Source organism: Melospiza melodia, chromosome 3 (genome assembly GCF_035770615.1).
Source record: "Melospiza melodia melodia isolate bMelMel2 chromosome 3, bMelMel2.pri, whole genome shotgun sequence".
NCBI lineage: Eukaryota > Metazoa > Chordata > Aves > Passeriformes > Passerellidae > Melospiza > Melospiza melodia.
In genome coordinates this window covers 38,819,296-38,837,697 of record NC_086196.1, presented here as the reverse complement: position 1 = coordinate 38,837,697, position 18,402 = coordinate 38,819,296, and the positions used below count along the sequence as shown (strand labels likewise).

At 47.3% G+C, this 18,402-nt stretch overlaps 1 protein-coding gene across 1 annotated transcript; it reads left to right on the top strand.

Annotated features, from left to right (window-relative positions):
* The first annotated feature begins 11,544 nt into the window (after positions 1 to 11,544).
* LOC134416718 (T-cell activation Rho GTPase-activating protein-like) lies at positions 11,545 to 13,681 on the top strand. Its single transcript, XM_063153454.1, has 3 exons — positions 11,545 to 11,785; positions 12,229 to 12,346; positions 13,047 to 13,681. Exons 1-3 carry the CDS (start codon positions 11,684 to 11,686, stop codon positions 13,256 to 13,258), a joined length of 432 nt encoding a protein of 143 aa, XP_063009524.1. The 5' UTR covers positions 11,545 to 11,683; the 3' UTR covers positions 13,259 to 13,681.
* The last annotated feature ends 4,721 nt before the right edge of the window (positions 13,682 to 18,402 follow it).

Below are 18,402 nucleotides of genomic sequence, written 5' to 3'. Positions count from 1 at the left end.
TTTTTCCTTGACCTCTTCCCAATTTTGTCTCTCACATGAGGTCACTAGCAAGGAGGTGACAAGAGGTGTGAGGATGCCATCCAAACACTCTTCAAGACATTGGTTTTGCTGCACTGCCAAACCACCTGCAGATGCTCCTGGTTTCATGGCTCAGGATATGCTTGTGGGAGCCAGTGCTGCTCATCTTGAGTCAGGGCTCTGCTCCCACTGGGAACATCCCTGGATGCTGCTGCCTTGAAGAGGTTGAGCATGGCAGTGCTATTTGTCATGGGCCAAAGAGGGTTCAGGGCTGGCTTTAACAGTTTATGTGTGATATTTTAATTTATACAGATTTTAGATAATTCTGCTGCAGTGCCAGGCAGCACTCTCAAGTGCTTCCTAATCCATTAATGCAGACAAACTCTGAGTGGTGCATGCACTGGCCATTTCTGCAGCCAGTCCCACTAGCTGACATTTCAGATGAGCAGCCCTCTGTGAGTATTTCCCAGTGACACACAGATGGGTGGCATTATCTGTCTCCTCTGTCCTTCATGGACCAGGGCACCTCTGTACCCCCCTGGGATCTGTTGGGTGCTCTGCTGCCTCACTGCCCCCAGCAGTACCCATGAGAGCTGCCCCATGGATATTCCCTTAAGAATTTGTTTGGCTCAGTCAAGCTGCCTGGGAAGGAACTTACAAATACATGCAAGAGGAGGATTTCTGGTCTTTGCTGTATCAGTGTGGGCAGAATGGTCCCTCTGAAATAAGCAGCAGCAGCCAATTTAAACTAACCAGCCCAAGGTGTGGGTCCAGGCTTACACAGAATAAACCAGACTGGAATTTGCCTTTATCTGGTCCACAATAAAACTCTTTTCCAAAGCTACTTTGTGCCACTATCATCACTCAAATCAGCACAGTTACTCTGGGCTTCTAACAACACAGCAATAAACAGATTTTTGTCTAAATAGGTTTAAAAGTTGGCAGCCTGGTTATGGGGACTGATGAGATTTCCTTTATTGACTGTGCAATCAGTGTGATTTAGAGTCTCCACAGGGGCCTTGCTGAAGGCTCTCCAAGACCCAGCTGTGACAAATCCCCCCCCACAAGTTCTGCTGGGCACTGCTGCTGGAGACAGCGGCTGTGGTTCTGGGACCTTATTCCTCCCCCTCATCTTCCCACCCTCCTGATCCTGCCTTCCTGGTGTCCTGACCTCCCACGGGGCCAGTTATTTGTCTGGCATCACACCTCTGCCTTCCAAGGTAATAAATTACTGCAGGAAGCAGCTTTGCACTGGCCCTCATTAGCCGCAAACCCCGCCGTCCCTTTTCCTGGCGCACCGTGCAATCTGTGACTATCGGCAGCACATACACATTTCTCAGGCTCCCAGGAGAACCCACAGGTCTGTGGCAGATGGTGCACCAGGCTGATGGATGCACAGGGCTGGGGAAGCAGGTCACCCTCCTTGCCCCTTGGGATCGTGTCCCAGCACAGCCTGGCCCTCCTTGTGATGTTCCATTCCTGTGCCATTGCAAGGGATTTGTGGATGTTGTTAAAATCCACAAAAGTGGGAGGTAAGGTGAAGAGCCTTTTTTGGTACTCTCTTTTTCCATTTTCAGAGGCTACTGCTATTCTGCAATAACATCAGGCTTAAGCAAAATAGATCCACAAAAGTCAAAGTGAAGTGTCAAAGCGCAGCAAAATGGATCTATGTCCATGCTATAGGTGCAATTACTGGGACTGTGTTATGTCTAAAGAAAATAGCAATATTTTTCAATGTATATTGAAAGGTTACCTTTTAATAAAGCTAAGTAAAAATGTATCTTGCCACCACCAGCATCCCAACATTCTCTGCTAAACAATCACATACTCTTTTCTTTTCGTTTCTTGTCTACTTTCTCACCAGAAACAGAAAAATAAAGAGTGGTTAAAAAGAAAGAAATGGGAAGAAGAGAGAGGAAAATACGCATATCTGAAAATTTCTTTTTTTTACAATGTTCCTGCAAACAACTTTGAAGAAAATGTAACTATTATTTGTTTCTCTTTTTTCCTCAACTCATTTTTGTTTTGGTTTAGTTTTTTAATGTAAACTCTTTCTTATTGTATAAAAAGCCCATTTCTGCTAGCGGCCCTCATTCTGAAGAGCAGGAGGAACAATGGAAAACCAGATCAGTTGCCATGTAAAATAACAAACTTTTATATTTGGAAACACTGAAGCTACCACTTAAGATCCACACATCTCTGTGTAAAGGTAAACCCTACAGAGAGCCCCTCATTTTTTGCAGAAAAGTCTATATGTCAGAGCTGACAATGCCATGAAGAAATGTCACTATTCAATGCAGAGATTCAGTCCTCAGCAACATTCTTTTTGTTTTCCAGCCAGCACCTCGCTTCTGTCTGAGGTCAGACTAAATGATGTAACGCTCCCCTCTGGCCCCGCAATCGATGGGCCGGTGGCCGGGCTTCTCTCCCTGCTGACGGCAGCGTTCGCTGCAGCTGAGACCCCCCCGGGGACCAGGCTTCGGTCCTGGGCTCACACGCACTACCAGGTGCTATGGGACAGCGCTCACAGCATGATCTAAAGGGAAACGTGTTTCTTACAACGATGTTAAACCTCTCCAGAACAACAAAAACAACAAAAAAACATCTTAAACTCTTCCCCTCACATGGATATAGCCAAGAAACCCACCAGCTTCATTTTACCAACGTCCATTTACTCGTGGCTGAGTAAATGTTTGTTTTGTTTGTTCTGTTCTTCAAGACTCTGCTGCCCTAACACGGTGCCAGAGCAGTTTGACAGTGCAGTGACATCGCCAAGCACTCTCTTTAAATCCCATTTCTGGCAAGAAGGGAGGAACTGCAAGTCGACCTGTCCTCTGCTCATCTGACCCTGCCTCCACCCGGCTCCCGTGACCCCTTTCTCGGGATGAGGAGAGCTCTGCGCTGCGGGGCAGGGACCACGAACCCCTCTGAGCCCAGCAGTCCGGCACCGGCCCCGTGCCCCATCTCCAGTCCTGGGGTTTGCTTGTCACCAGATTCGGGACCAGGCTCAGACCCCGGCAGACCCTGAGCTGTCTCTATGCCCAGGTCACCCGCGGCAGCAGCAGCCGCATCCCCTCTCACACCCGGCAAGGAGCGCGGCTGCCCCGGCCCTGCCCGCCCCGCTGCGCCCCGCACTCACCGCCTCGGGCGCGGGGTCCCCGCTGCCGCCGCCTGCCCGCGGCCCCGGCATCGCCCCGGGAGGCGCCGGAGCAGCGCCCGCTCTGGGGCCCGGTCCGGGTCCGGGTCCGGGTCCGCCTGGGGCGCGGAGCCGCTGCGAGTGAGCGGAGACCCCGCGCCGGCCGCCCCCGGCCCTCCCCGCCGAGGGAGGAGCCGCCGCCGCCCGCAGCAAACCCCGGGGGTCCGCGGGCAGCGTTTGCAGGATAAGGGGAGGCAAAAATCAATAGGCGAGGGGAGAAACGAAGTGAGAAGTGACTTACAAAGAGAAGACCCTTCGCGGGTTCTTCACAGCCAGCCCTTCACAGCCAAGCCCTCCCTGCCTGGACTATTCCTGAGGCAGCGTGGCAGGTATGAATGTAACACCGCAGGGTGTCAGACATAGCGAGCACCAGGGCTGGGCAACTTGCAGACGAAATTTGCGTCCATCAGGAATGAAGGAATGAGGGATGGGACCAAGTGGCATAAGGGATAGGGGTCTGTGTCACCACTGGCTTGGATGTGAAGACTCTGTAATTCTCTCATCATCCGTACAAGTGTCCACTTCAGTCTTAGGACATTCTCATCGTCCTGGGCATAGGTTTGGGGAATCAGCTTTTTAATTCTGGTAAGAATGGCACAAAGCTCTTAAGAAACCGAGACTGGCTTTCTGCTACCCAATGTTCTCCATATCCTTATTGAAATCTAAGTGACCCAAGTGCTGGGAAGCTTTATCGCTTCAAAGTGGATTATTTCTTCTACTGATTTGCCTGTACGTAACCATCATATTTTACAAGTGACCCGTTCTCACTGAGTTGTGCTGCTTGGCAGCTAAATTTGCAGGATTGTTTCAAGTAATGATGAATTGTCTCCAGATGGGACACTTGCTCTTGCAGTCTGGATTTTGGTATTTTCACGAGGAAAAAAAGCATAGGAACTGCTCTTTCCCATGAGTAGGACAAATGTCCTGTCAAATCTGGGCTGGTTAATAAGAGCTCCAGTTTGTCCTTGAGGAGGGGGAGGGATGAATTATCACGTCCCTGACTGCTCACAAGGCACTCCTTAGGGAAAAAAAACCCCAAACAAAACAGCAAAATACAGCACCTTTCAAACCCACTCAGACCCCTTGAAAGGAAAGGTAGATACAGATCCCTGCATTAAGTTGCTTCGAATGACAGCAGCTCTGCCTCTCCTTGTGTACAGCCAGCTGCTGCCAATCAGCCACCTAGTTCTGCCAGCATTTTCCTCCCTTTCCTGGCTCTGTGTGATTCAGGGACTTCTGGAGGGCTTCTTGGTTTGTTTGGGTTTTTTCTTCTTGTATTTTTTCAGCTTTATTACTGAGAACATCACTTGTACCAAATATTAACAAAAGTTCATTTCAAGCTGCTGGGTCCGCTCTGTGACATCCTCTGGCAGCCTGCAAAAAATCAACAGGGAAGTTACGTGAGATTTGGCATCATCACTGCAACTATTGTGAAGACTCAGTTAAGCCCTCCAGGACATGAATGCAGGCCAGATTTTCAGGAAGTTGCAATATGTTCCTGGACAGCATGATCAGCAGTGATTGATTTCTGCATTTACAAATGTGTTTATTATTTTACATTAGCTCGAACTGAACAGATAAGAGACCTCCAGAGAAGTGAGAAAGACCATTGCTTTGCTGTTTAGATCAGAAATGTTTTCTGTATTGCTGCAAAGGGAAGAAAATTTTACTAAGCTCACACAACATCTTGGGCAGGACTTTTCGGCATGCAAAATACTGGCTAATTTAAAGGTGACAGCTGAAGGCTACAGTGAGAGAAATCAGAAATGCAAACATGGTCATCTTATTTCTTACAATTCATATTTCTTTTGATACTTATGCTAAAAAAAGAAACCACTTTGATCTGCACAAAGCCTCATATGTTTAAACAGACTAAGATTAACTGGGATGCCTAACTAAAACAGGCACTCACCATTTAAGATAATAAAAAACTGCTATTTGAAATTCAAAAGAGACCAAGAAGTTAAAGAGACACTTATCCAAGAGCTTAGCAGGTTTTCATTTGCGGATACTTAAGGGGAAAAAAAAAAGGTGAAGACGCACTCTGGAACGCAGCCCAGTAAAATCAGAGCGGAGTCTGCGAGCTCCTGTGAGCTTCATTACCAAAGGCCCTGCTGCTCGCCAGCCCCTTTGCTTTTGCACTCCATCTGCCACGTCTTGTATGTGCTGAGAGCCAGGCTCTGCTGCCATCGCTTGTGCTGACAGCTCCCCTCAGGTGTCCCCAGCAGCCCCGCTCCGACCACCTGAACAGTGCAGGACCTGTGCCAGCTCCGGGCTTTCCTTGGGACTGGGATGGCATTTCACTGGCATTCACTCAACACGGCTTTTTCTCCCTCCTGGAAGCTTTATGCAATACAGCGAAAATATTATTGTTGGTTTTATTATTATTAACAATAACAATAACAATAATAACAATAATAATTAGTTCAAAGAATTGATGTAAATTCTCCAACCTGAAGTTTCTTCCACATTTATTTGCACCACCTGAAGCTGAGTCAGTCTCCTCTGCCTGCTGTTCCTAAGGGAATCAGCTCAGAGGAGAACATATGTACATTCAGGTACCTGAGCATATGTACCAGCCTGTGAGTTTTAATGTGCTGGGTTAACCTTTGCTGGCTGCCAGATGCCCACCCAGATGCTTTCTCATTTTCCCTCCTGAGCAGGACAGGGGGACAAAAGTAGATTTAAAGAAAACCTTGTGAGTCTTCCTCATCACTCCTTGGCTCTGGAGCTGGTGAATCATGGAAGGCAAACAGGGAGCCTTGGGGGGTGTGTGTTGCCAAGGGTGTGCCATCATGGCATCCATGGCCGCCTGCTGTTCTCTGATGTGCAGCAATCCCACGACACAGGGATCCTCCAGGAGGCTGGGCAAGGCAAGCAGATGTTCCAACTTCTCTGAATCGATGGCAACTGCATCAAAAGCCCATCAATGCCTTTTTGGGTCCTTGAAGTACCCTCTCCTGAGACAGTCTATGCCAAGGATACACAGGACTTCTGAGCTGGTCACAACAGTGTACTTTTGCCATTTGTCTCCTGTTAAGTTCACCTCAGCCCCCAGTACAGACAGCTTTTGTGATCTCCCTGTTAATCCAGAAATCCAGATGGGTTCCTCTCTGACATGCCATAATGGCATTAGGGTACGCTGTGCACCAGTGTCTAGCAATACTTTAGACTTCCATGGATCCAGTGTGCCAGGCCATCAATTCCACACAGCCCAGTAAAGCTGGTCACCCCTCTCCTCCTCCCGATCAAAGGCAGTGACCCTCTATTCTAGGCTGGAGACCCTTGCAGTGTCAGACCAAAAGTTCCTTCACCAAAATCAAGAGAGGCACTCTTAATCCTCTTCTATATCAGGGAGACTGCTGGTTGCCTTCTAACATCTCAACAGCAGCTGAACTGACAGCACTCATGGATGGCCCTCCTCATCATCTCTCTTTCCAGCCAACTTGTGTACATGGGCTCCTAACTCGGAGGAGGGTCACCATCCCACTTCCTTGTGAGGTCACTCAGGAGGAACCAGAGTGGCACACAGCGTGTGTCTGAGTGCCCCTGATGGCCAAGGCCCTGACCTGTGGGGACAGGAGAGAAACAGGTTTCCTGCAAAAGTCAGAGTAAGTGGGATGCTCTCTTCACAGCTCATATATTCAAGCCTGGTCAGTCCATTGTCTCCAGGCAGATGGAATATAATGCTGGTGAATTTCAGACAACCCTTCTGCACTTTCTCATGTACAGTGGCCATCTGCATCCTTGGAGACATGGTTGTCATCCAGGTCACCGTAGGGACTTTCCAGCACTGCTAGTAGTCTCACATACTGGATGCCCTCTTCAGTGCTAGTGGCAGCAATCTGCTTGCCAGACTGGTGGCTGTAATGTTTCAGTGTATTTTAAAGTCTGCCCAAGTTTCAGAGCCGGTCATTTCTCTCACTTCCTCCTCTTTTTGCCTTGCTGAAGGACCAGCTGCCTGATCAGACTCTTCCTCCTCCTGCTCCTGTACTAATTGCTGGTATGGACCCATTTACCTCTGCATCCAGTGATTCTTTTTGACTGCTAAGTGTTGCCACATGTGGTTTACATCCCTGTCTCGACCACGTTCCCCTGATGGTGCTGAAGGGAGGCTCAAGAAGCACAAGGAAAGCCCCAGTGTAGTGCCAAGAGCTGCTGGGTTTCACTGGAGCAGGCAAGGCACCCTTCAATCAAGTGCCAGCTCAACATGCCTGTGGAGGTGCAAGATCACAGGCTATGTGAGGTGATAATGCCGCCAGGCAGCCACCAAGTCCTGCCACACACCATGAAGGCACCCAGGGATCGGTGGCCCAAAGCCTTGTCACCTCACTGGCAAACTGGTTCCCTGTAACACCAGACCAAAAGTAGTTTCTATGCAAATGACAAGAAGATGACATTAGTCAAGCAGCCTAGATAAGGATGTGGTGAGGAGCTCTGGAGAGGAAGGCAGGCACATCAGTCCCGGAGGGGAAGAGAGAGGTGCAATCCCTCAGCTCTCCTCAGGAAAGCTCTCCTGGCACAGAAGCAGTGCCCGTGCCAGGGCCAAGGCAGGGCTATGCTTTATCAGAATGCTCCCAGGCATGGTGAAACCCAGAGATAAGCACTGCAGCAGGAGGAGCTGAAAGCAGCCACTGCTGAGCCCGAGGCTCTGTTACACTGTAAATCAAGTGAGCCCTGTGTGCCATGCAGAGCCCTGCCAATTATCACCTAGGGCAGCTACAGTACACCCAGATCAAAACTGCCTTTATCTCGTGCCCAAGGAAAAGGACTGGTGGGTTGATCTTGGCTGGTTCCCAGACACCCACCTGGATGCTTTCTCACCTCCTCTCCTCAATTGGACAAAATAAGGTTAAAAAACACCTCAAGGGTCAACGACAGTTTAATAAAAAAAGCAAAAGCTGTGCATGTGACCAAAGCAGAAAGAGGAATTAATTCCCCGCTTCCCATCAGCAGGCAGATGTCCAACTGTACCCTGGGAAGGAGAGCCTCAGCTCGTGTAATGGTAGCTCGGGAAGACAAACACCATAATCCTGCTTTCCCTAAGCTTCTATTAAAAGAGAGGTGCAGCCTCTCCTTTGTGTGCTGTTTGCTCCGAGGGCTGGGAAGTGGGATCTGCTGAGCCCTTGGCAGGGACCATGCAGTGAAGGAGTATCTTACTCCATGTGAGTGCTGGGGGCAGGGGTGTGCCTCTGCAGCCCAGAAGGTCTCTGCTGGAAGGAGATTTAGCAACAGAGAGTACCTGACTCTTGCACTGGGCCACATGAACACTTTACCCCTGGGGAAATGTTCCCTGCAGAGCTGGTGGCCGGCACCTTGTAGAGTGGCTGAGGCAACCTCTGTGCCTGGGTTGGTTTGCTCAGCTCTCCAGTTGCTCTTGAAGGACTCTTCTGGTGTTTATGTCCAAGTCCAGAGCTCATATAATCCCCAGATGGACTTTCCTGTTCAGGTCAGCTGACTAGGTGGAGATGTGTCATGGATCACACCCAGGACTGCTGCACATAGATCAGGCATTGCAAATGATTTGGATCTGCATATGCCAGGATGTTCCACAACTCTGCTCATGAACTGTATCTTGAAGGAAAAGAAGCACATATGCACTGGAAAAGAGGCACATCTGCATCCTTTTCATATTTCCAGCCCTGACTGGCAAGAGCTGCTTGCAAAAGCAGTCCCATGGTCTGGAGAGAATCTGGCATCAGGCAGCATGGGATGAGGCAGAATTTGTCCCTTGAGGCCAAAGCACAACACCAGAGGAGTTGCTGGTAAATCCTGAGCAGTGAGACAGCAGGAATGCATTCCTTCTGGAAACACTGCTGCAAGTGCCTTGCATAAACCTTGCTGAGCTGTCCCTCCAGGTTGCCATGAGGGGAAAATGTTGGTGTTTAATGCAGGCAGCTACTTAGTTGGGGACTAGGGTAGGAGCAGTGTCAAGGGTCTGTGCCGGGAGCTCTGCTCCTGGGAAAGCAGCCAGAGATGCTGGAGGAAATGAATCACCAGTGGCAGCTCTGGGACTGCAGACTAGATGAGTTTAATGCAGTGTGAAAACAGAACAAGGCTGATCCCTGCACAGGGTTTGGTAATAAGCCCATGATAATCTGTGCTTTTTGAGGTACAGCATGCATTTTGCAGGTGGCTGTTGAGTGTTTAATTTGTTTTTATAAAGGTTGCTCTACATGGAATTGGGGTTTGAGTCTGTGTATTTGATTTCAGAAGTTAAGCAGTATAAAGAAGGGGGTGTCCTGTCATTTCCACTGGACTGTGGGACTGGATTTCCACATGGACAACATTCCTGGATGCATTTTCAAAGCACCCAGGAGCTTGAGCTCTTCTGAAAATTTTCCCAGCTTTATTTTGCAGCCCATGTGGGATACAAACTTTTTGAAAGATTGTCTCCAGAGAACAACTTCTGGTTTTCAGTGGTTTAATTTAGCCACATCCTTTTTCTTCATGAATATTGCAGGAAGATTTCTGTGACAACCACAAACAAAAACCCAGAAATTCAGCATCTTGCCAACCTGTGTGCTGAAGCCTCTGCTTCACTCTCACAAAGTGTGCTAGAGCTGTGGCACACAATTTCTCTCACCTTCAGCTGAGTCACCTCACAATGGTGGCAGAAGGCTAAAACACCAAATTCTGGCAAGAAGGTGACAAGGGCTACTTACTGGGACATCCAGAAAGATGTTTGAATATAGGCAGGATAATGTGTTTTTTCCTCCAATCTCAAAGGACAGGCTGAAACAGCTCGGCTGAACTTTTTGAAAGCTGGGGTGTGGTGTGGAAATATTCAGCAGCTGCAGTTAAAAAGCCCTGGAACCCACAACTGTGGTGTGGACTGAGTAGAGGACATGTGGACTTGTCAGGGGCATTGGACTAGATGATCTTTAAAGGTCCCTTCTAATCCAAACCATTCTGAGTCTGTGCTTGTACTGTGGACAGTGTAGGGTGACCCTAAGTTTTGGTTCCTGACATTAAAGTATGGCCAGATTTTCCAAGGGATCGACACCATTGGGGTTCAGCAGAGGAGGGAAGTTCAGACGGGTGTCACGGTGCAGGTGTGCCATGGGCAATAGGTGACATTGCTGTCACCGCGCCCGTTTCTCCATGCGGATTGCCGCGGGCTGTCCTGCCCTCTAGTGCCTGCAGCGCCCGCTCCTCCCTCCGCTCCCCCGTGCCCGCCTCACTCACTCGATGATGATGCTGCGGCTGCGAGCAGGGAGCAGGAACTGGAAACCCCCGTGGCCTCCCCTGTGCCATGATGAGTGTGCACAGCCAAACTGGAGGAGAAGTCCTGTGAGAAAGTGAAAGGCTTCATATCAAATCCACACTGTAGAAGAGGCAGACTTCTTATCAAACACAAAGTCCAAACTGTTTCCTTCCAGCTGACATATCCAGAAGTGCAAGTTTCCTCGAGGCTCAAAAGAGCCTGCAGCTGACAACTTCTGCAGCAGCCAGGCATCCTGTAGCACCCGTGCCTGGCTGTGCAGCCCCACATGCAGTCAGGGCTGTGTGCCAGACCCATAGATGGGGAGCAGCAGCCCCCTGGAAGCCAAGACCTACATCCAACCACATAGCTGCCTTTCTGTGTCTCCTCAGCTCTGGGGTGATGGATCAACAGTCTCTTTTTCCAAAGCCTCTTGAAGATCTGAATGACTTTTTGGTTTTAGACTTAGTGGTGGCAGCACATAGGTTTCTGAAGAGGATGTCCCTATCCCTCTCCATGTTCCTATCCCCTGGCTCCATGCATTTCTGGCTTACAGTGTTCTGCTTTATCTAAGTGTCTCTGACTCTCAAAGAGCCTCTAACTGGTGATGATGGGAAAACAGCCTTGCCAGTCACTCCATTTTGTCCAGGGCAGATCCTGCTGGTGGCTGCCCTAAAAAAGAACACTGTAGGAACAGGGCAGAGGCTGCAGTGCCTCAGCTAACACAGTCACGGTGCTGTGGGACAGGCACTGACACGGGGCCTCCACAGCTGCTGGGGGTGAGCTCGGGCACATGGAGACCACCACCGTGTTTTGCTCTTCAGGAACAGTAGCTGTGGGGACTGACTGGGAGTGCTTTGAAAGCCCCACAGCACAACCATAGGCATTGGGAAGCCTCCAGTGACATCTCCTGATGTCACCTCATCTATGCCAGTACATGGACTTCTGCAATGCTGCCTTTCAGTCAAGACCTTGTCATTCAAGGTCTCATAATTATAAATAACCCCACACTCAGCTGCAGATGGGGATTTCTGAAAGATACAGAGAGCACACACATGCCCCTTTCTGGAGGAAGTGGTATCACTCTAAGTTTAATTGAGACTTGCTCAACTCAAGGAGCAGAGGCCTCTGCACCATCAACTAACGTGACATTTTGTTTGTGTTCCCACAGGGTGGCTGACAAGCTGCCGAGACCAAACCTCGTCTTGCTCAAGCTCTTGCTCTCTCTGCTCCACCACATCAGCCAAAATGCTGAGACCAACAGGATGGACTCCAGCAACCTGGCCATCTGCATTGGCCCAAATCTGCTGAGCCCAGGCACGGACAGCGCGCTCCCGCTGGAAGTGCAGAAGGAGATGAACGACAAGGTGCGCTGGACTCACCGAGCAGCCGCTCCCTCGGGGCAACTGAGAGCCATCCATAGGGATCCATCCCACGGCCATGGCAGCAGCTGAACACAGCAGCACCCCTGGGCCTTGGGGGTGCTGAGCAAAGCAGCAGCTGCCCTGCAGCCCCCACAGTCACAGCACAGCTCCTGCAGCCTTTGCACGTGGAGGGCCAGGGGCACCCGTGGCCATTGTCACCCCTGGGCCTCGGGCAGCGAGGCCAAAGCTGTGGCTGATGGTGTTTTGTCTGTATTGTTTGCAGCATTGGGCCTTATTCCCCATGGGGGACTCACCCTTAGGCCTCAAGCCAGGATTTTGGCAGAAGCCACTGTGCTCTGTGCTGTCCTTCCTACAAAGATAGCAGACAGGGTGGGGAAAGAATTTTCAATCTGTCTTGACTGAAATGGGCTGTTTTGTGTGTGCAGGTGACAGTGCTGGTGGAGTTCCTCATAAACAACTGCATGGAAATATTTGAGGGGGACATTGCCTTCCCTGCCTGTGCCTTGGCTGAGGAGTCACCAGAGCACACAGACAGCTCCACAGGTATGAGAAGGGGCTGGGGATGTGACTAACTGCGCCAAATTATTGAATTTGATATGTGAATATACCTATGGAAACACAGAGAGTTGCTGACAGTTCAATGTGTTAATAAAGTGTTTTTCTACAGGAATGCCTTCCAGAAGTTCAAAATTACAACACTCACAATCCAGACTTAAATCCCAATGTTAAACATCTGATTCAAGCACAATTTTTTACAGATATGCTGAGATTCCAAGAACCTTTCTGGCAGGCTTAAAGCAGAGGATCATTCTCCCAACCTAACAAATCTAGAGGTCTTTATTTTGTCACTGCTTCTCAGGAGGAACAGGCTATGAAAAGATATACACATTTTCAGTACAGCTGATAGCCTATCTTTGTCCTTTTTTGCACTTGCCTTATCAAAGTTAACTGCTTCAAGAACTGTTTGCTCTTCAAGGTGAGATGAAACTTGAAAGTTTCAATGCTGGCTCCAGAAATCTGTGATGTGAAATGTCCTCTCAAGAAGAGAGAACATTTCAGAAGAGCAGAACACATTACAGAGAATGTGACATTACAACATGCACAGATGCCTCGTATATGATTTTAGCGGTGTTTTAAGTTTTGGGTTTTGTTTCATTTCACTGCTTATTTATTGGATAATGCTTACCTTACTGAATTGTCAAGTTTAAAAGTCACAGCAAAGTCCTGCACTTTTGCTTTTCAGAGCTGAATTCAGAAGAGCAGCAAGTGAGGTGCACACAGGGAGTGAGAAGGTGCTTTTCTGAAGAGATAACCCTCTCCATTTTCCACCCAAGAAGAAAGAAGAGTACATGTGGCTATGCAAATAGGAAAAGGAGAGGTGCAAATTCCCCAGCCACTGTCAAAACAAGTCTCCTGTATGAACAAAGATTCTGTTGCAAAACTGGGCCAAAATGAGAAAGGAACTTCTCCTCACAGAAGGTATTGAAACAAAAAAGTCTTCAATTTACACCATGAGGTTAAGTGCAAAATTAAGGAAGATGTGTCTCCATGTGCACTGGTTCTGCTGCTTTCAGCTAAGAACTACGTCGCTGAGAAATGCTGTCCTCTACAGAAGGTGTCCAGCCCAAGAAGGGGATGGGAAGACAGAAATAAGGTCCAGATAAGTGCTCAGCTTCTCCCTGGCAGTCCCCACAGGGGCTGTGGGAGCCTCTGTGGTGTCTCAGTCCAGCCCACTCTCCACTTAACCCCCAGCAGCACTCACGATCCTCCTTGCCAGCTGCTGAATTTTTTCCATGCTCATTGATTCAGAAGGGCTGTGAGATCTGGAACACTTACAAGGCTCTATGCAGCTAACAGTAACAAAGATCAGGTGTTTATCAACTGCTTTTCAGGCACACTACATATTTTGGTGGCTTCCTTGGTCCCAGTGTTTCCCACCAACAAAAGATCCCATGCTTTATACAGATCTGCTTAGTGTTTGCTCCTGGCTTGGAGCATGGTCACCATGTGGTTTTGTCAGAAAGAAATACACTTTGGGAAATACATCTTTGTCAAAAATACTTCATTTGGGATGAGCCATTCAAACTCCTACACAACCTTTAAAAAGGTTTGAAATTACTTTACTGTCTGTCGCCACCAGATGTCACTGATAACACTAAGCAAAGCACCTTTACCTGAGATTAGAGCCTTCCCTCAAAGGTAGGCTTGCACACCCACATATTTGTTGCCCACAGTCTGCACCATGGCCGTGGGTGGTTGACGTAGCAGACATTACTTTAGCATTTGTCATGCAGAGGTTATTCAGTGTAAAGCTCTTTCTGGCATCCATGCTGCTTATCACACACTTTGGGCTGTATAATATTTCTCTCCAGATCTCCCCAGTCTTAGGGACTGGGCTTCCCTAAATGTACAGCTGTGGCAGTGACCAGGAGACCAGTGCCAGGCTTACTGATGCAACCTGGCAAGGTACCAAAACCCAAGTTTTCCACAGTTTAGGGTAAAAATCAAAAACCTGAAAACTGAAATGGTAATAAAATTCTACCATTGGGCTTGGACCAAAATGGTTCTAATGGGCAACAGAGGATTAGGATAATCTTTAGAGAGACAATCAAGGAGATTGATGTGGCTGCTACTGCAGGGTTGCCAGCAGCCACCCTCTCCCCTTTGCCCAAGGCAAATGGAACAGACAGACCCAGCTAGGATGGGCCTGGGGGCTGACGGGGAGCTGAGAAATTACTAACAGCAAAGCTATCAGCACATCTGCCTCTTCAGCCCTGACAGTCTCACACAGGCGCCTCAGCAGGCAATGGAGCAAAGGCTACTGTTCCTAAAGGTCATCAGAGTGTTGTCTGCCACATGTGCTGACCAAGCAGGGTAGATCCCAGTCTGAGAGTGGAATATCAGGAATGACACCATTCAAGGACTTGAGCCACACCCCATACCCTCAAAAGGGTCCACTGGACCTCCCTGGACCACCAAGATATGTGACCTCAAAGGCAGCCCTGCCTTCCACCCATCCTAGGCTAGAACTACTCAGTGATAATCAGGGCAGATCTTGCTTAGTTGGAAAAGCTCCCTTGGAAGGTGTCACCCTCTCTGTGGGTGGCTAAAAATCAGAAAAAAGCAGTGAGATGTAACCACCAACAAATCCGCTTGGTGGTTAGAGGATCAACAGGTTTGAATGTGTTAAACTGAATGTCTACAGTCAAATGGTTTGAGGTCAAAATTGGGCTAGCATGTTCTAAAGGTGAACTGTTCCTCTGTAAACTCTGGGGTTTATGTCACAGTAATTCAACATACTGTGCTCTATGTTTCATTTATCATTAATTCCTACAAGTATCCTAATAGATGTCACCTCTCTGAAACTAGAATCGTCCATGCTCACCCCACCTGCTTACTAGTATTTGAGAACAATTGCTCTGTTTCTTTTGGTGACACACTAGATGGGAATCAAAGGCTGGCTGTGAAAATTTGGTTTAGATGTTGAAGTCAATGGGACCAGGGCTTTATTACAATGGTTTTGTTTTCATGAGAATGGCGACTCTTATCATGACTTCATACAAATCAGTCTTATTATGGCTTATTTTATCTGATTTAAAATAAATAAAAAGGACATTAAGGTGTGGCATGTGAGAACTGTAAATATGTTAGCTTCTTTAGTGGAATATTAAATATCAGTTTTAGGGATTACTCATTACTGGATGTCCTCTCATACCTTTACAAGAGACTTAGCAGCACTAGGAGGATTAGTGTGGATATTTGCAAAAAGATTCAAGCCACTGAAAGCTAACTTTAATATTTATTTTAGGAATTATCCAAGGAACAATTGTCAACTGGAAGATTTTAATTTCTGCCATTTCTACCTTGTGTTTTATTGGCTGAAAAATTTAATTAGAGGGTGTTGAGTTGTAGTATTTAAATTATCTGTGACATTATTTTTATTCTTAAATTGTTGTTAGAAAAATTAATTATTTATACCAATTGCAATAAATCAGTAAAATTGGTTTATGAAAGGTCAAGAACACTCTGAAGAGAAATTCCAAAGTATGTACATGACGGCTAATCTTCACATAACATTAAAAGTGTTGTTCAGAGAGTCCCTGTCCTCACCTACCTGAAGTGATACGAACAACTCACAAGTAGAGAAAAGAAAGCAAAGTTTGGTTATATCTATAAAGACAGGCTCCTGACTTCATATCACTTTTTCTTTTTTAAATGTAGAGTGTGAAGAGTTTGTTTGGATTTTTATGTTGTGGAAATTGTCAAGAGACTACAAGATCAGCCTAAGGTGGTTCAGCTAATTGGGATATCACCCCCACCTGCTGCAGTATGGGTGGAGGGCACTTGTGGAAAGTTTTGTGAAAACTTACATGTAGATATTTTTCCTCTAGCACCATTCAAATGAGTGCCATTTTTACATCACTAGAATTCACAAATACATCCAAGCCTGTAAATAATACCCACACTTCAAAATCTGTATTTAAGAAAAAAAAAAGTAGCACGAAAATATTACTACAATTTATTGCAAGGCAAAAATTACCTTGCAATAAATTTGGAGAATATATTAGAATAGGAGAGCCAATTCTCTTAACCCTAAAATATGGTGCAATCTGTGTTCTTTTGTCAACAGCTAATGGTTGTGTTTGATAAAAAACCTCATAAATCTGTTTCCATACCCCCTAAATGAAATATTTGTTTAATGATAACAGCAGCATAGGCACCAGGAATGCTTATTTGATGAAAAATATTTCTTCACATGGATAAGGTGTACCTAAGTTTAAAAGAAAAATATTATAATGGCCATTCCCAAGACACCTTTTGCAAGTGACTCAGTGAAAGGACACGACTGGGCTCTGCAGTCAGCCTGGCAGTCACATTCCTTCAGCTGAGTAGTGGGAATTATTTAAGTTTGCTCTAACTTAAAGATAGCAGTGGCAACAGAATTTACTTAGGAGCCAGACAGGCTCCTATGCCAATAAAATTGCACTGCACTGGCCCAGAGAGGGCATCTTGCTAGTAGACAGATCAGTGGTTGGGCAGGTTCTGCTGCATTTCCTTCCACCTGCTCCAAAACATTTGCACAGAGCGGCATTAGAGTCGTGCAGCAGGGACAAGCTGACAAGTGGGCAGGGAGCTGGGGGTGCCAAAGGGTGCAGGAGTTGTGCCTGACAGGTGACAGCTGGCCCTGGGCTCTCTGCTGGGCAGCACAGGCAAGTGAATGTCCTGAGGCTGGAGAAGTGAGGTTACTCCAGGATGACCAACCTTGCAAGCTGCCTGCCCAAACCCTCACATGGCCAAAGGTTAAGAACTAAGAGAAAGCTCCAGCATGGGTTTACCTGATCCCCATGCTCTCCAAGGGGCTGGGGAGCCACCTCTGCCAACATTCTTCTTCTTACAGCACAGTGCTTGTGCCTGAGGTCCCCTGGCAGATTTGGCACACCAAATAAGGAGCAAAAATATAATTTACTAATATGTAAAAATTACAAATTCAAATTAATGTATTTTCATGTATATAACTGCCCAAATGATAGGAACTGTCTAGTTCTGGTTAGTGGAAAACACAGACAGAATGAAAATGTTATATATGTGCCTATAAATCAGCACTGTCTGGAGACATACCAGTGAATAAAAATAAGTCATTCTCCTGGAAAATTTAAAAAAAAAAGTTTGTTTTTTTTTTTCTTATGCCTGTGTGGCACCACCTCTGTACCTTTAGGCAATTTGATTTCCTCTTCCAAAGAGTGTCAGCTACTGCCCCACTGCAAGAAAACATTGCTACCCTCCAATGCTATTGAGACACAAGATCTCCTGCCATCCCAGTCATGGGTGACTTGCAGTCCCTACAGAAGTGCTGATGAACTGCTCTGTGGGAACAACCTACACCCTGTACCTGGGCTGCAGGAGCTGCCCAGCCTTGCAGACAATATAGGGCTTTAGTAGTGTCTGTGGGAATGGACTGGATGAACTGAAGGAAAACTAAAAGGGAATCTAAGTCACGAGATGAAACTCACAGGAATTGGGAGAGCTCTTCCCTAGTACTCTGAGAACTTTGCATGAGCTTAGGAGGTGCCACAGCAGCGTGGGACTTGAGACTGGAAAACCCATCAGCCACAGGGATGCAGTGCCAGTGCCCCTGACCTCTCCATTCTTCCTGTGTGACTTCAGACTTGGGACTTTTGGACACCTACTACCAGTCTGAGGCTCATTAAAAAGTTACTGGGAAGTACAGACGGTTGCTATGGCAGTGCAGACGATGTGGTATAAATGTATGTTGAGTGTGGGGCGGGTGGAATAATTGTTCTGCAGCCCTTTTTCTGGGCTGAAGCCCAATCCCTGTTGCTGGTTCTGTGGGACTGAGCTCCTTATTCCATCCCTTCCAGGCCTGTGTCCTCCAACTAAAGAATAAATTTTGTTTTACTGTCTTTATTTACAGTATATGCTAATTCACTTCTGGAGAAAAGCACTATACAAAGTCCAAGGTAGTTTCATATTTAAACAGCTTTTGAAGAACTCCTCATCCTCATGAAACAGCTGTCTCTGAGGGGCTGCTAAAACCACAGTCTGGATGGTTATCAGCAACAGAGATGGCAGTCATGTAA

Coding starts and splice junctions, on each gene's coding strand:
- LOC134416718 (XM_063153454.1), top strand. CDS start 11,684: ATGGACTCCAGCAACCTGGCCATCTGCATTGGCCCAAATCTGCTGAGC. Junction 11,786..12,228: donor AGAAGGAGATGAACGACAAG/GTGCGCTGGACT, acceptor TTGTGTGTGCAG/GTGACAGTGCTGGTGGAGTT. Junction 12,347..13,046: donor GCACACAGACAGCTCCACAG/GTATGAGAAGGG, acceptor TTTGCTTTTCAG/AGCTGAATTCAGAAGAGCAG.